The 12,744-nt window shown below is 49.8% G+C and overlaps 1 protein-coding gene across 1 annotated transcript in view; it reads left to right on the top strand.

Moving 5' to 3' along the window:
• N4bp1 (NEDD4 binding protein 1) overlaps window positions 1-4,576 on the top strand; it is a 45,431-nt gene extending 40,855 nt beyond the window's left edge. Inside the window, exon 7 of the mRNA XM_057753625.1 lies at window positions 480-4,576. Within this exon, the coding sequence (XP_057609608.1) occupies window positions 480-837 (358 nt within the window). The 3' untranslated portion in view covers window positions 838-4,576. The remainder of the gene's footprint in view (window positions 1-479) is intronic.
• The last annotated feature ends 8,168 nt before the right edge of the window (window positions 4,577-12,744 follow it).

Genomic DNA, 12,744 nt, shown 5'->3' on the forward strand with positions numbered 1-12,744 from the left:
CTACAGATGAGATTGGTGGGAGTTTTTTAAGCAGGACAGGTGTCCCTGGATGCTTAGACAGCACCGTGTGCACAGGCATTCAGAGCACACTTGCCCCACCCAGACCTCGCTGGAGACAGGGATTCCAGGAGCCTCTTGGAGTTGCCTCTGCCCAGAGGGATTCCTCTCCCCAGTCAGCTGACACTGCCTAGAATAAAACCCTCCAGTTGAGCCAGAACCTTGTAGAAGCAACAGCCTTGGCCCACCCTCAGAGAGCAGACTGGGAGGGGCTGTCCATCCCAGAGGTGCTTGTTCCCTCATTGGTCTGGAAATGGTGCCAGTGCCCTGTCAGCCACTCTGTGGGGGCTGATTTCACATCCCCTTGGCTCTGTGGCCTTCAGAAAACATGGAACTAGCTAGCATCTAGATCCTCTGTGTCAGCCGTGCGTGCTTTACAGGGTTTCTCACTGCCGCTCTCTCCATGGTCACTTTATCCACAGAGACATGCAGCCACTACTCAATGCCCTGCCAGATGTGGGCATGTTCGATCCTGGCTTCCGGAGCCCCAACACCCAAGTAGCCAACACCAGCCACCAGCCTCCATCCCGGAACCAGGGAGCCTCTTCAGGCCCTTGGCTTCCTCAGCAGCCCCACTTCACACCCCTGGCCACCGTTCCCAGTATGCAGCAGAACCTTCTCGTACCAGCACAGAGATCTTCCGCAGAGACCAGCGAGCTGAGGGCGGCCCTGCTGAAGATCTTCCCTGACTCTGAGCAAAAACTGAAGATCGACCAGATCCTGGTAGCTCATCCATACATGAAAGACCTGAATGCCCTTTCTGCCCTGGTATTGGACTGAAGGCTGGACTGAGAGCCCACTGCTGATGGGGACCAGAGGGAGCTGCCAACTGTGGAGTCCCATACTGGGGAGAAGCTTTCCAGAGTGCACAGTGCTGCTCTCGGTAGGAGAAGGAAGGGATGTGTTTTATATATACAAAAGTCTGGATTTTCAAAGCCAGCTTTTTTCTATATATAAATTATGCTGCTATTACACATTGAACATTTTCTGTAAAAGAAAAGTACATTTTATGCCTGTTCAGAACTGTTTAATAGCAGTTACTCTTGAGTGTATTTACAACTTTATGTTTTTTAAACTATTTTCCTTAAAACTAAAGAAAAATTGACAAATGAATATGGCTAGCCTTTCTAAATAAAATTTAAAACTAAAAAAAAAAAGGAATTGCTTCCTTAAGGAAAGCAAGCCCTCTTAAAGTATATTTTCTTGAGGTGATCTGTTCTGTCCACTCACATGGTGTGTGCTCCCCTGCCTTCCTCCTTGGAGCTGGCCCGCTCCACTCTCCTGGGTCTTCTCAGCCGTCTGTGAGAGTGGAGAACTGGAGCCACTAGATGGCACTTGGTGCCTGGCTGTAGTCAGCGACAAGACAAAGACTCAGAAGAGCAGGGCGACAATTCAGTCCATTCAGTTCCATCCTTCTTCCTCTCCGCTGGACAGAGAAGGGAAACAAATCCCAGCATACTCCCTGATTGGCCCAGCTCCCTAATGCTCTCCCCAGCTGAGGCCGCCATGTTCCTGATCTGATTCCACAGCTACTGTCACCTCAGAAGGTGAGGTAGGGTTGGAGAGTCTGCTGAGGAACTCCATTCTGTGGCCAGCATGAGTTCACAGCCCACAAGTGTGGGGAAGAATCCCATGTGGAGTCTGTACAGCTTTGCCAAAAAATTTTCTATTCTCAAGGATGACCTAAGCCAATAAATAGCATTAGTAGTTTCAGAAGGGGTCTCAAAGCCCTGCTGTTTCCCTCTTCTGTCTTTTAGTGGTCTCTTAGCCGCTCTTCCCGAGTCTTTCAGAACCAGTTATCTCAGTATCGTCTCTTCTCAGTGTAGCTTGAATTCTGTGTCTGTGAAACATTTCCTGGTCATTCTTAGCATCTTGACTCTCACCTAGACCTTTTAAGGGCTCTGTGTTTTCCATCCGTGCTGTGTCCCAGCCCTCACGGTCAATTCTACTACTCTGTGGATTGTGTCTTTCTCCTGGTCTCACAGTTAGTGACTGAGGATGTGGTGCTGGTTGGTTCTCTGTGGTGTAGAGACTATGTAGATTCCAGGATGCTGTCACCATGCATATACTTGGTTTCATTTGATCCCTGCATCCCTCAGGAGATGAATACAGAGCTTTCTAGGTGGCCACGGTTGTACTTCAGTCATGTTCTCCTGAATTCATTGATGATGTAACCTGCTAGGGAGTCATTTGTCATCTGTCACTTGGGCTTTTGAGACCTGCAGGCAGTGAAAGTAGAAAACAGACTTTGCAAGGTCCAGCCTTGTGCCCCAGCTTCTGAGCACAGTAAAGGTGCCAAGGTGGAGCCGTCCCCAGGACCTCCTGGTCTACTCAGTCCCAGTCCAGCATTCCCGGGAACCAGGAGAGTCAGGATGCTCTGTGGAGCACAGGAGCCACATCCTGATGCTGGCAGGGAGCAAGGAGCACGAGCTTTCCCAGACTCTCCAGGCAGATTGACTTTGTTGTGTAGCCTCTGTGTTCTTAGTATTGTTTCTGAGATACCTGCCCGTATCCCCTTCCCCATATAGGAGGGAAGAAAAGTTGGAGGAAATAGAGAGGCATTAATTACTGTGTAGATTATAATGTGAAATATAATTCTAGACTCTGTGAAATTCATCACCTTTAGGGGTAGCATCCAAATCCCACTTATCCAGCCACCGAAGGAAGCTCACGACCTGCTTCTCTGCCTCATCCCAAGCTCTGTTGCTGTTAGGTGCTTGTAGATGCTCAGCCTCCACCCCTCAGTGCCTCCACAGTGAACTGTGGAGTGTCTTGGCATTCCTCCATATGTGGAGTGCCTCTGCCTCCTGCGTATCCTGACATTTGGGTGAGGTGGTCAACGTGGCTGAGACTGATCATCTTGCTCATTGGTCAAATATCTGATGCTTACAGAGGTTGAAAGGATAAGTAACTAGTGTAGCTGATGGACTTCCAGCCGCTGTGCGCATGCGTGCGCGCGTGTGTCGCAGGAGCTGTCCTGGTCCAGTGTGGTGGCACCATGGTTGGCAGGCTCGGCTTTGAGACAGGATGGAGTTGTGTTTACACGGGCTTGCGAATGTGTAAAGCAAGAAAGAAGGCTCCACCCTTTCTTGCCACTGCCAAGTACTGAGTCCCTCCCCCTGGTAGTGGCAATGGCTGCAGACCCTGTGGCCTCTGCACCATGCTCACCCTGGTCCTAGCCTGCCTCTCGCATCTCTTCCAATGCTTCCCCATCCTCAGCACTCTGAGCCATCTCAGCTGGGTCCATTAGTTGCACTGTTCGCTGGCATTACCACCTTCCTGTTCCCTTTGGTCCCTGAGGTTAAAACGCCCTGCATTTGTTGCTGATGCTTTCCTCCACCTTCCCACGTTTTCACTCCCCAGTTTGCAAACTTGGCCTCTGCTCACCACATGGGAGGAGCCTGGGCAATCACTGGTTGCCGTTTCATTGTTAATGTAATAGCTGCAGACAGGGAGGCCATTGGCCTTATTTCTTCCATTTTCCTTCTAGATGCTCTGCATTCCTTTCTTCTCCTTGAAGGCCAATCCTTAATGCAGTTTCTCCACAGATGGTTCTAAAACTGGGCCACCCTTAGGACCCCAGTGAAAAGGGCAGCCCTTGCTAAAATGCAGGTTATCACACACATCCTGAGGTGTGGGCTCTGCGGTAGAGGAAAGCCTGGAGGCTTGTCACTTCCACACACCCTGAGTGGCTCCCAGTTGGTGGCCTGGAACTGTACTTTGAGAAGCTGCACTTATTGTAGGAGGTCACCACTCCTTCCTAATGTCATCTTCAATGGTGGTGACACTAATCCTGTCACTAAGCCTATGGGATCATGACTCCCAGAACCTCAGGAGCTCAGCCTCCGTTCTGTCATCTTCTATCACCTATTCCCTTGTATCCTTCTTGGCCCTTGGCTTGCTATTGCCCCCCACTTCCCACAATCCCCCGTGACACTATTCTCTCACGGGTCCCCCAACACTAGGCCACTTTACAACTCCCCTCTCCCAGACTCCAGGGAGCTCGTTCAGGTTCATCTAGAAGACAGTTTTTTGTGTCCTCGTCCTCCTCGTTCTCCTCCTCCTCCTCCTCAGCTGCCACCAGAGCATCAAGTTCCTGTCCTCTGAGCCGAGCGCCCATGGCTGTTGCCCCATGGCCGTACTTGACTATCCACTGTCTATCCCTGCCACGATGCTCACCCGCCATCCAGATCTGGGTTCCCAGGGGCCCTATCCGTGCTTATTTCTCTTTTAGAATTGGCCCTCTGCCCTGCAGCCCTCCTCCTCAAAGGCCCAGCCCTGAGTCTTCTTTGTGCCCTGAACAGAAGCAGCCCTGTGGTATTCTGTGACCCCCACAGCACTTGGTGTCTCGCTTCTGGCTCTTGCCTCTCCGGCAGGTGAAGCTGCAGCCAACTGTGTACTGTGTTGCCTCCCTCTAGACTGTGAGCTCCTCGCGGGCAGGGACCCTATGGTCACTCTGTATTTCTTGTGGCACCTAACAGTGCCTTGCACTTGGTAGGTGCTCAATAAATATCTGTTCAAGTGAACTGGAGGATGGTGCCTTCTTGACTGGGGGAACTTTGGTGATCGTGTTCTAGAGATGGGACCCACCTCTGTCAGATGTAGGGGAGGCTTAGCTTGCCTGCTTCACTCTGTCCCCCTTCCTTAGGGCCTTCAGCACATGCCATCCTGGTCAACTTGCCCAGACCTGGAATCCTGACCAGACGGAACCGTCCAAAGAAGACAGTTGGCTTAGATAGACCTCACCCGCCAGTCTTCCTCGGAGATTTTGCCCGTTGTGCTAAGAGCCATGTGGGATGCACCCACAACCATTAGCGCCATTTTCTGCCATGGGGAAGAAACATGAGCAAGAGACCGGCCCTGAGTTCTGAGCTCACTTTGTCAAGGAGACCTTCCTCAGGTGGCAGGAGGCCCAGGATTCACGAAATGTGCCCTGATGCTGAAGCAGTTTCATGTTAGTTCATCCCGTGAGATCAGGTGTCTGCGCAGAGTGAAGCGCCTCCCTGTCCCTAGCAGAGCCTGGCAGATTGGAGAGCAGGCGTCCAGCTTGATGTTAAGGAAGGTTCCAAAGACTTGTGCAAATAGCCCACCAAGATGAGCACCTAGTCTGGTTGTCAGCATGCCACTCTGTCCTTCAATTCACAGCAGTCCTCCTGCCTCAGCCTTCCAAGTGTTGAGTTACAGATGAAACCCACCATGCTTTGCTCCACTGGTTTTGAGAACCAAAAGCAACTCAGCTTTCCATTGTCCAGACATGTGGTGCTGTCAGGACCAGGGGTGACTTCTGGGGAAGCAGCTGAGCCAGTGTCCTTCAGCCAGTGCAGAGATGCATCCCAGGGGCTGGACTTGCTCCTGCTGACTCCTCCTGTTTGGTGACTTTTGCTGCAAATCACAGGGCTCTATGCTGCAGACTGTAGCTTCTAGGGTTTTGCTTGCCATCTCTCTCCAGATCCCCAGCTAGCCCCGCTCAACCGCACAGTCTGGTACCCAGACCTGGGTCAGACCCCTCCTCTGTCACTGCTCCCAGCAGAGGAACCAGACCTGTACTGGTCTGTAGGGGATCACATGATGTTGCTGTGTGTGGAAGGCTCGCTGCCCTCCCCAGGACGTGAGCAGTCCAGGAAGTAGCTAGGAAGGTGTTCTGTGCTCAAGGTCACATGGTCCCAGGGCTCTCCCTGGAGGGAAGAAACCAGTTTCTGGGATGGCCAAATGAAAAGGAGGCCTTAAGGGATGTAAAGCCCAACCATATTGAAAAGCCTTTATAGCTCAAGAAAACAAAAAACAGCAGCAGCAACAAACAAAGAGGTCTGGAAAGGTGCCTTCAGCTTAGATGTCCCCACTTCAGCTGTCCAGCCATCAGCACAGACCTGCCTCGGGAAATTCAGAGACACAAAAAACATCAGAGCAAGTGGGGAAAACATAAAAACCAAGGCAAAGGAAGCACACTCAGGAGACAGAGGCAGAAGGATCTTTGTGAGTTCAAGCTACTTCCTGGACTGCTCACGTCAAGGCAGTCAAGAAGCATCGGGTGTGGCCATGCTGCAGACGTGACTTGTCTGTGTGCTTCAGACACAGCTACCAGTGAGACATAGGTGCCCTGAAGCACGGGCTGCTACCAGAGGCAATGCCAAAGCTTTGTGGGAAATAGTTCTGAAAAATACCAGCCACGGTGAAATCAAACAGGATTAGAAAATCCTGACTGAGAAATTGTGCTGCAATATTTCAGTTCACTTGGGATTGGATATCATAGGTGTACATCAACGTGAAGAGGTGGGTCAGTGTCGGGGTCCAGCCCCAACATAAATTATCTCCCTGGGCCAGTGAGGAAGGGTAGGAATAGTCGAGACACAGTTCACAGGGCAATATCAGGAGGGAGTCCCAGGATTCATTCAAATCCTAAAGATCACCCGTGTTTATTTTCCAAACAGTTTTTATATCAAAAGGTAAACTGAGGGGGGAGTCCATTAGCACTCTGTTTTGGGGTAGGGGGCTAAAGTCACTTCCACAAGTACGGTTGCTCTGTCAGGCAGCCTGGATTAACACTTCCCAGGTAATCTCCATAATGGCAAAGAAAGAATCAGAACAATATTAGCATATCCTAATCTTTTAGGACGGCGACATCCTGTCTGGAAGTCATGTGACCATCTTCCCTGTGGCCAGGTATGAGCTGGTCTCTAAGTTTGGCTGCCATACAATGTAGGGCCTGTATAATACTGCCCCACGGGTCAGGATAAAAATCAAGTCAACATTTAATAAAGTAAATAATAAACAGGAATTTATTTATTGAATAATGAAATAATAAAGAGAAATTTCTCTTTTAGGCCTGGGATATGTTCTTAAGAGTAGAACATAGTCCTGATGTGCCAACATCAAGTGAAAAGTAGCAATGGGTTCCATACCAGTGTGGCATCGTGAGAAATGCTGCCACACAAAGCTATGAGCTGCCATTCTGTTATCCAACAGAAGCAGCTTACAACAGGTTACCCCGCTGTTCTTCATAGGTTCAAGCGACCGATGATTTTCAGCAGAGTCATCTGAGGAGACAAAAATGAAGTTGAAACCACAGTTATGCAGGAGCCTTTCGCTAGAATGCTGTGGACAAAAATCACAGTTATGGCAGGTTGAGAAATAGATCCCGCAAATAAGAACAATCATTTATGAAGGATGAAGCCTTCACCCATGTTTCTTTCTATTCCCTTTTTTTCATGCCTCCCAACTTTTATGTGCGTCTGGGTTCATATATGTCTTCTGGAGCACTGCCTATGTCCACTCCTGTGTGAGTAGGAGGGGTCTCAAGTGTCATACTTACCTTGCTTCCTGAGACACTCTCCCTGAACCTGTGACTTGTCAGTAACTCTAGACCACCTGTCCAACAATGAAAAGGGGGCTTCTCCCTTCCGCCTCCATAGAGGTAGGATGAAACGCTCACACTGGCCTTCAAGGCTTTTATGTGGCAGCTGGTTCTGAGTCCACGCCCTCACATTTAAAGACCGACCACTTGGTGGAGTGAGTTATTCCTGTCACTAGGAGGGCAATTTCATGGCTACATTCTCATCTTATGATAGCTCTCAGGAGCCTAATGTTGTCAACAGAACAAATGAATAATTGACCCTGTGTGTAGTCAATCCCCTGTTGGAGCTCTGTATGGGAAGCAAGAAAAGCTTATGGTTGAATATGTTCACGAGTGCCTGCAAGCTAAGGAAGACCAAAGGTTATTATCCATTTCCTGCCATGGTGAGCAGCCTGGGGATCAGGAAGTATGGCCAAAAAACAAAACAAAACAAACCACATGGTTTCTTGACTTGTGTGAAGATGAGCAGTGTGGATTTGCTGTCTGAAAGGGGCAGAGAAGCGACCACACGCTTTCCTGAGGTAAGACCGAAGGGCAGATGAGGCTGGTGCCTTCAAGTCTTTGAAAGGAAGTGGCCTGACTTTACTGGATGGTGTCCCTAATGGATTCTGTAACCTTGTCTGTCAGGGACAGATTTCTTTCACATTGTCCCTGGCTAGACAGCCTTTGCTTGGGGAGAGCTGACCAGACATGTATGTCCCATTCTAACCTTCCATGGTGCTCAGCCTGAATTCTCTGGCCATCTGCCCACCTGCCTCCCATTCAGCTTCCCCATGACAGGAGACAGATCATGATGTCAGAGTCACACAGAGTTTACTAATCCCCTGCTTTCCAAAGTCTCATGAGAAAACTGAGAAAATCGCCCTTTGCTTGCTTAGATGGCTTTCCCAACACAAGGAGCTGATTGGCAGGGTACTCCCTAAACTCCATGGTGCCCTGCACTGGTCCAGGACTTATGTTCACATTGACTACTGTGTCTGATAGTCAGCGGCAGGAAGACACCAACACTGAATGCCCCACCTCTTTCAGCAAGTTGGCAGAGAGGCTGTGGCATGGGTTGGTTGACGGGGGCCACTGTGGTCAGGCTTCCATTGTCACATAAGGCAGACCACTGATGGTTTTGTATGTTGTGTCTCCCAATGAGGATTGAGGGGTGTGCCTGTTATTCTTTTTCTGAGACTATCTAGCCCATTCTGACCGTGTGAGGTGGTCACAAACATCCAATTGGGTGCAGAGAGGCAAAAAGGGCTCCTCTAGGTGAGGGGTTCCACAAAAGAAACTTCGTTGTGGATAAAAGTGAGTGTAAGGGTCTCTCTGTCTTCCAGACATCTTTATGGAAGTGCAGGTTTGCAAATTTCAAGAGAGACAGTGGTGTCATCTGCTCTCTGAGAGTGCAAGGAGAACAGAAGAGTGGGGACATCAACAGTCAGAACTCAGGGCGATGCTACCCAAGAGTGTCCTCTCCCCATCCTGGTTAGTACGTAGCTTAGTTTGAATGAGAATGGCCCCCATGGATGAACATGTTTGGATATGGAACAGGAGGTGTGGCCTGGAAGAAGGAAGTGTCAATAGGGGTCACAGAGCTTTAAGGATTCTAGAACCAAACCTATTCCAAATAACTCTCTCTCTCTCTCCATATAATATATATATATGTCTGTGTTTATGTGTGTATACATATATATCCCTCTCTCTAATCTCTCTCTCTGTGTTGCTTGAGAATCAGCGTCAGCTATCACCTCCAGCTCCAATGCCATGACTGTCTGCCTATTGCTAGATTCCCATCAGGATGGTCATGTGCTGTCCCCATCTGCAACTGTGGACCCCCAAGTAACATGCTTTTTCGCTTAAGTGGCGATAGAGTAGAAACAGCAGGAATGGGCAAATTCAGTAAGTGAATGCTAGAATAGGTATCTGTCTGCACCAAGTTCCTATCTCAAAGGCCCCAGGGTATCTGGCAAATGATTCATGACACAGGGAGACAAGTGTCAAGCCCTCCTCAGGATGACCTGCTGACCCACTGCACCATCAACACCAGTAGAGTTCGGCACTGTAGGCTGCCACAGAGACTTGTGTGTGCAAGCTGTGCTCAGCGGTGGCCGAGGGAGTAGACTGCTATTTGCTAAGCTGACACAACACCCATATTCAGAAAGACCAATGCCAGCATTCTCAGCAGTCATAAGAAAAGCCGATTCATTGGTGGATTCCATCAAGACCAGGCTTCAGAAACTCATCCTCTATAAAAAGACACTCAGAGAACTCAAACTAATTCATCACTTCAGCGCTTCTCAACTTGTGGGTCCCAACCTCTTTGGGGATCTAATGAGCCTTTCACAGGCTCATCTAAGATCAGAAACAGGAGCAAAGGTAACTGTTTTTTTTGGGGGGGGGGTCTCCACAACATGAGGAATTGTATTAAAAGGTTGCAGCATTAGGAATATTGAGAACCACTGATCCAAATAATCCCCTCAGAAGAACCCTGGATTCCCTGTCAGCTGGGAAGCTCTCACTGACCCAGAGAGCTGTTCACAACCTGCATGGTGACCATGAGGATTCTGCAGACACCTCACTCAGCAAGAATGTACACAATAACACTGGCTGACACCTTGTAGCTCCATGACAGTGACTGTTGCCCCAATCTAGACCCCGGATGTCATCACTGGACACAAAGCCGTCCAAGGATGCTGGCCTTGTCCAGCGGTGATGTTCCACAGCCCTCTCAAGTCCTAGTTACCTTTTCACAGTAGCCAGAAAAGTCCTGTAATTTTAGTCAAAGTGAAAGAATCATTCACTGGGATAAAAATACTCACAGTTTCTGAACTTCCGGAACATGGGAAGGGCAGCGTGGACCGTGGTGGCAGGGGGCTGTGAAGAAAAGGACGCAGATTCTTCCAGATCAGCCTGAGGTTGGTTAGAGCAGAAAGAGGAGGAGGATCCTGGGAAGGGGTTGGTTTGAACCCCCTGGGGAGGCATGGTCTTCCGCTCCTGGGAACCCATGCCCTGCATCTCATATGTCTCTTCTTCAGGGAGTTTCTCCCGATCAGCCCGCCCAAGGTTCCTGTCCCTGCCCTACATTCTCATCTCTTTCTTCTCAGCTGCCTGGCTGGAACTGGAATTTCCTATGGGCAGACTCCTCTCCTTCCCTAGTGTCATGCCCTGTCCCCCTCACTGTCTTACTGATTTTCTTCTCTCTTGCCTTGTCCCACACACCTCTCTCCTCCTCTCTGCCCTGTACATGGACTTCTTTACAGCTGCTCATCGATAAGGATCTTCATAAATTAGGGGACAACTTGGTGAAGACCCCATGTTGTGTGGAACATGAAGTTGCATAACGTGGATTGCAGAAGTTGGAAGGCTGGCTCTTTAAAATGGGGTGGCCCTGTGTCCGACTTTTCTGTCCAGCCATAGTGCTGGGACGACAAGTATCAGCTTACCTTATGGGAGCTAATAGCTCCCACTGCAGGGAGAGGAGGGGTACAGAGCTTGTCCTCATGTGTCACAATATGTGTCACAGGGCGTGATGATTTCGGGTACAAAGCTCTATAATGTTCTGGCCTGGCCCCCTCTTGTGGCTGGTAGGCCACACCAGGCCGAACGAGACCCATGGTTTAAGAACCATGGCCCCAGGCCTGTTCTTCAGACCTTGAAAGAAGACACAAGCAAAGGACTCTGTTAGTGACTCTGACACAGGCAGGACTCACCACTGGGCTAGCATCTTGTCCCACAGCACTCTACATGATTCCTCTTGCCTAACCTGATCTCCCTTCCCCAAGCCCAATCCCCTCTCCTTCCCTCCACTGCCCCTGGTTGCATCCTCTGCTTGTCTGCTTCAGGCTCAACTTTCCCAGAATCCATATAAAGGGGCAGAATGGGAAAGCTCCTTCTAGGGTCACAGACATTAGGGTTCTTGTCCTCTAAATGGTGCCGCGTATCCACGGCAAAAGCAAAGATGAAATACACAAGAAGTCACTGGGCTTGTCTACCCGGTCTCACTGGGACTCCATTTCCCACCTCTCCCAGTCCCTCACCTGGGGGTTGGGGCTTCTTCCGTTGGGGTGAGGAGACAACAGAAGAAACAGCAGCAGAGACGACGGATTTGCCTCCTCACCCCTTTGAGGCGCCATCTCCTCCTCCTGTTTGGGTTCTGGTTTTCCTCACCATGCAAGTTGTCTTCATTTGGGCTGGGCAGAAGGCCCTCAGTATCTTCACATTCTTCCCTGTGGCTCAGGGGAGTGTTCAGGGACTCCTCACTCTCCCAGCGGGGGCCAGGGATAATGATGACTTCAGGGTACAGACAGGGAGGCACAGGACCACCAAAGCTTATATCAAATTCTATACCCTGGCTTGGACCATCACCTATGGTGCCCTCACTCTCCCTGCTGGGGCCAGTGCCTGTGCTGACATTAGGCACTGTAGTCTGACTCTCAGGGGCACAATAACCGGTTTTATCAATGTCTATGCCCTGACTTGGGCCATGGCCAATGGAGTAAGTATCCCTGCTGGGGCCAGTGCCCGTGCTGACCTCAGGGACTATACCCTGGCTGAGGGGAGCACCAATGGTGTCTTCAATTACTGTGCTTTGGCTTGGGCTAGGGCCCATGGTTTCTTGATGGTCTTCCCTCTGGCTCAGGGCACAGAGCGGATGGAGGCCTGACTGGATGGTGATGCTGCCCTTCTCCTGGATCTCAGCCTCTCCGCTGTCATCCTCCATGTCTAAATCCTCCACGCAGGAGAAGTAGTCCTCCTCCGTATCACTGTCAAGGTCAGTTTCATATGAGGAAGTAGTACTCTCCATCTCCTCAGAATAAATCTGTGGGGCCGAAAAACCCGGCCAGCTCTTATGCCACAGGTTTTCCTTTTTCTCCTCCATGGCCCCCACCCTGACAGGTGGGGGCTGGGACCACCACAAGATTCTAGAAGGTAAAAGACAAAACCAGGTCTAGAAGAGAAGTTTATGGCTCTCAATGTCTACATAATGAAAATCATCAAAAAAATAATTAGCTATCTCAAACCTCCTTATGATACATATTGGGGTCAGAGGTTAAAAAGAAAATAACACCAACCCAAACCCCAAAGCAGTTATGAGAAAGCATGAGAAACCTCAGAGATGAAATAAGTGGTCTCTTAGAGTCAGAATCAAAGGCCAAAGAAACAAAGATCAAAGCAAAGATCTGGTGATTTAAAAGGATGAAGTCTGACAAACCCTTGACCTGCGTCACCCAGAGAGAAGATTCAAATTCTTGAAATGTGAGACAAGACATGAGGAATGAAAGGACAAGTAGGACCTAGGGAGCCCTGCGGGTGTGATGGGAACTGACTGCAGAGCTGATACCCCTGTA

This window comes from Chionomys nivalis, chromosome 21, assembly GCF_950005125.1.
Source record: "Chionomys nivalis chromosome 21, mChiNiv1.1, whole genome shotgun sequence".
NCBI classification, from domain to species: domain Eukaryota; kingdom Metazoa; phylum Chordata; class Mammalia; order Rodentia; family Cricetidae; genus Chionomys; species Chionomys nivalis.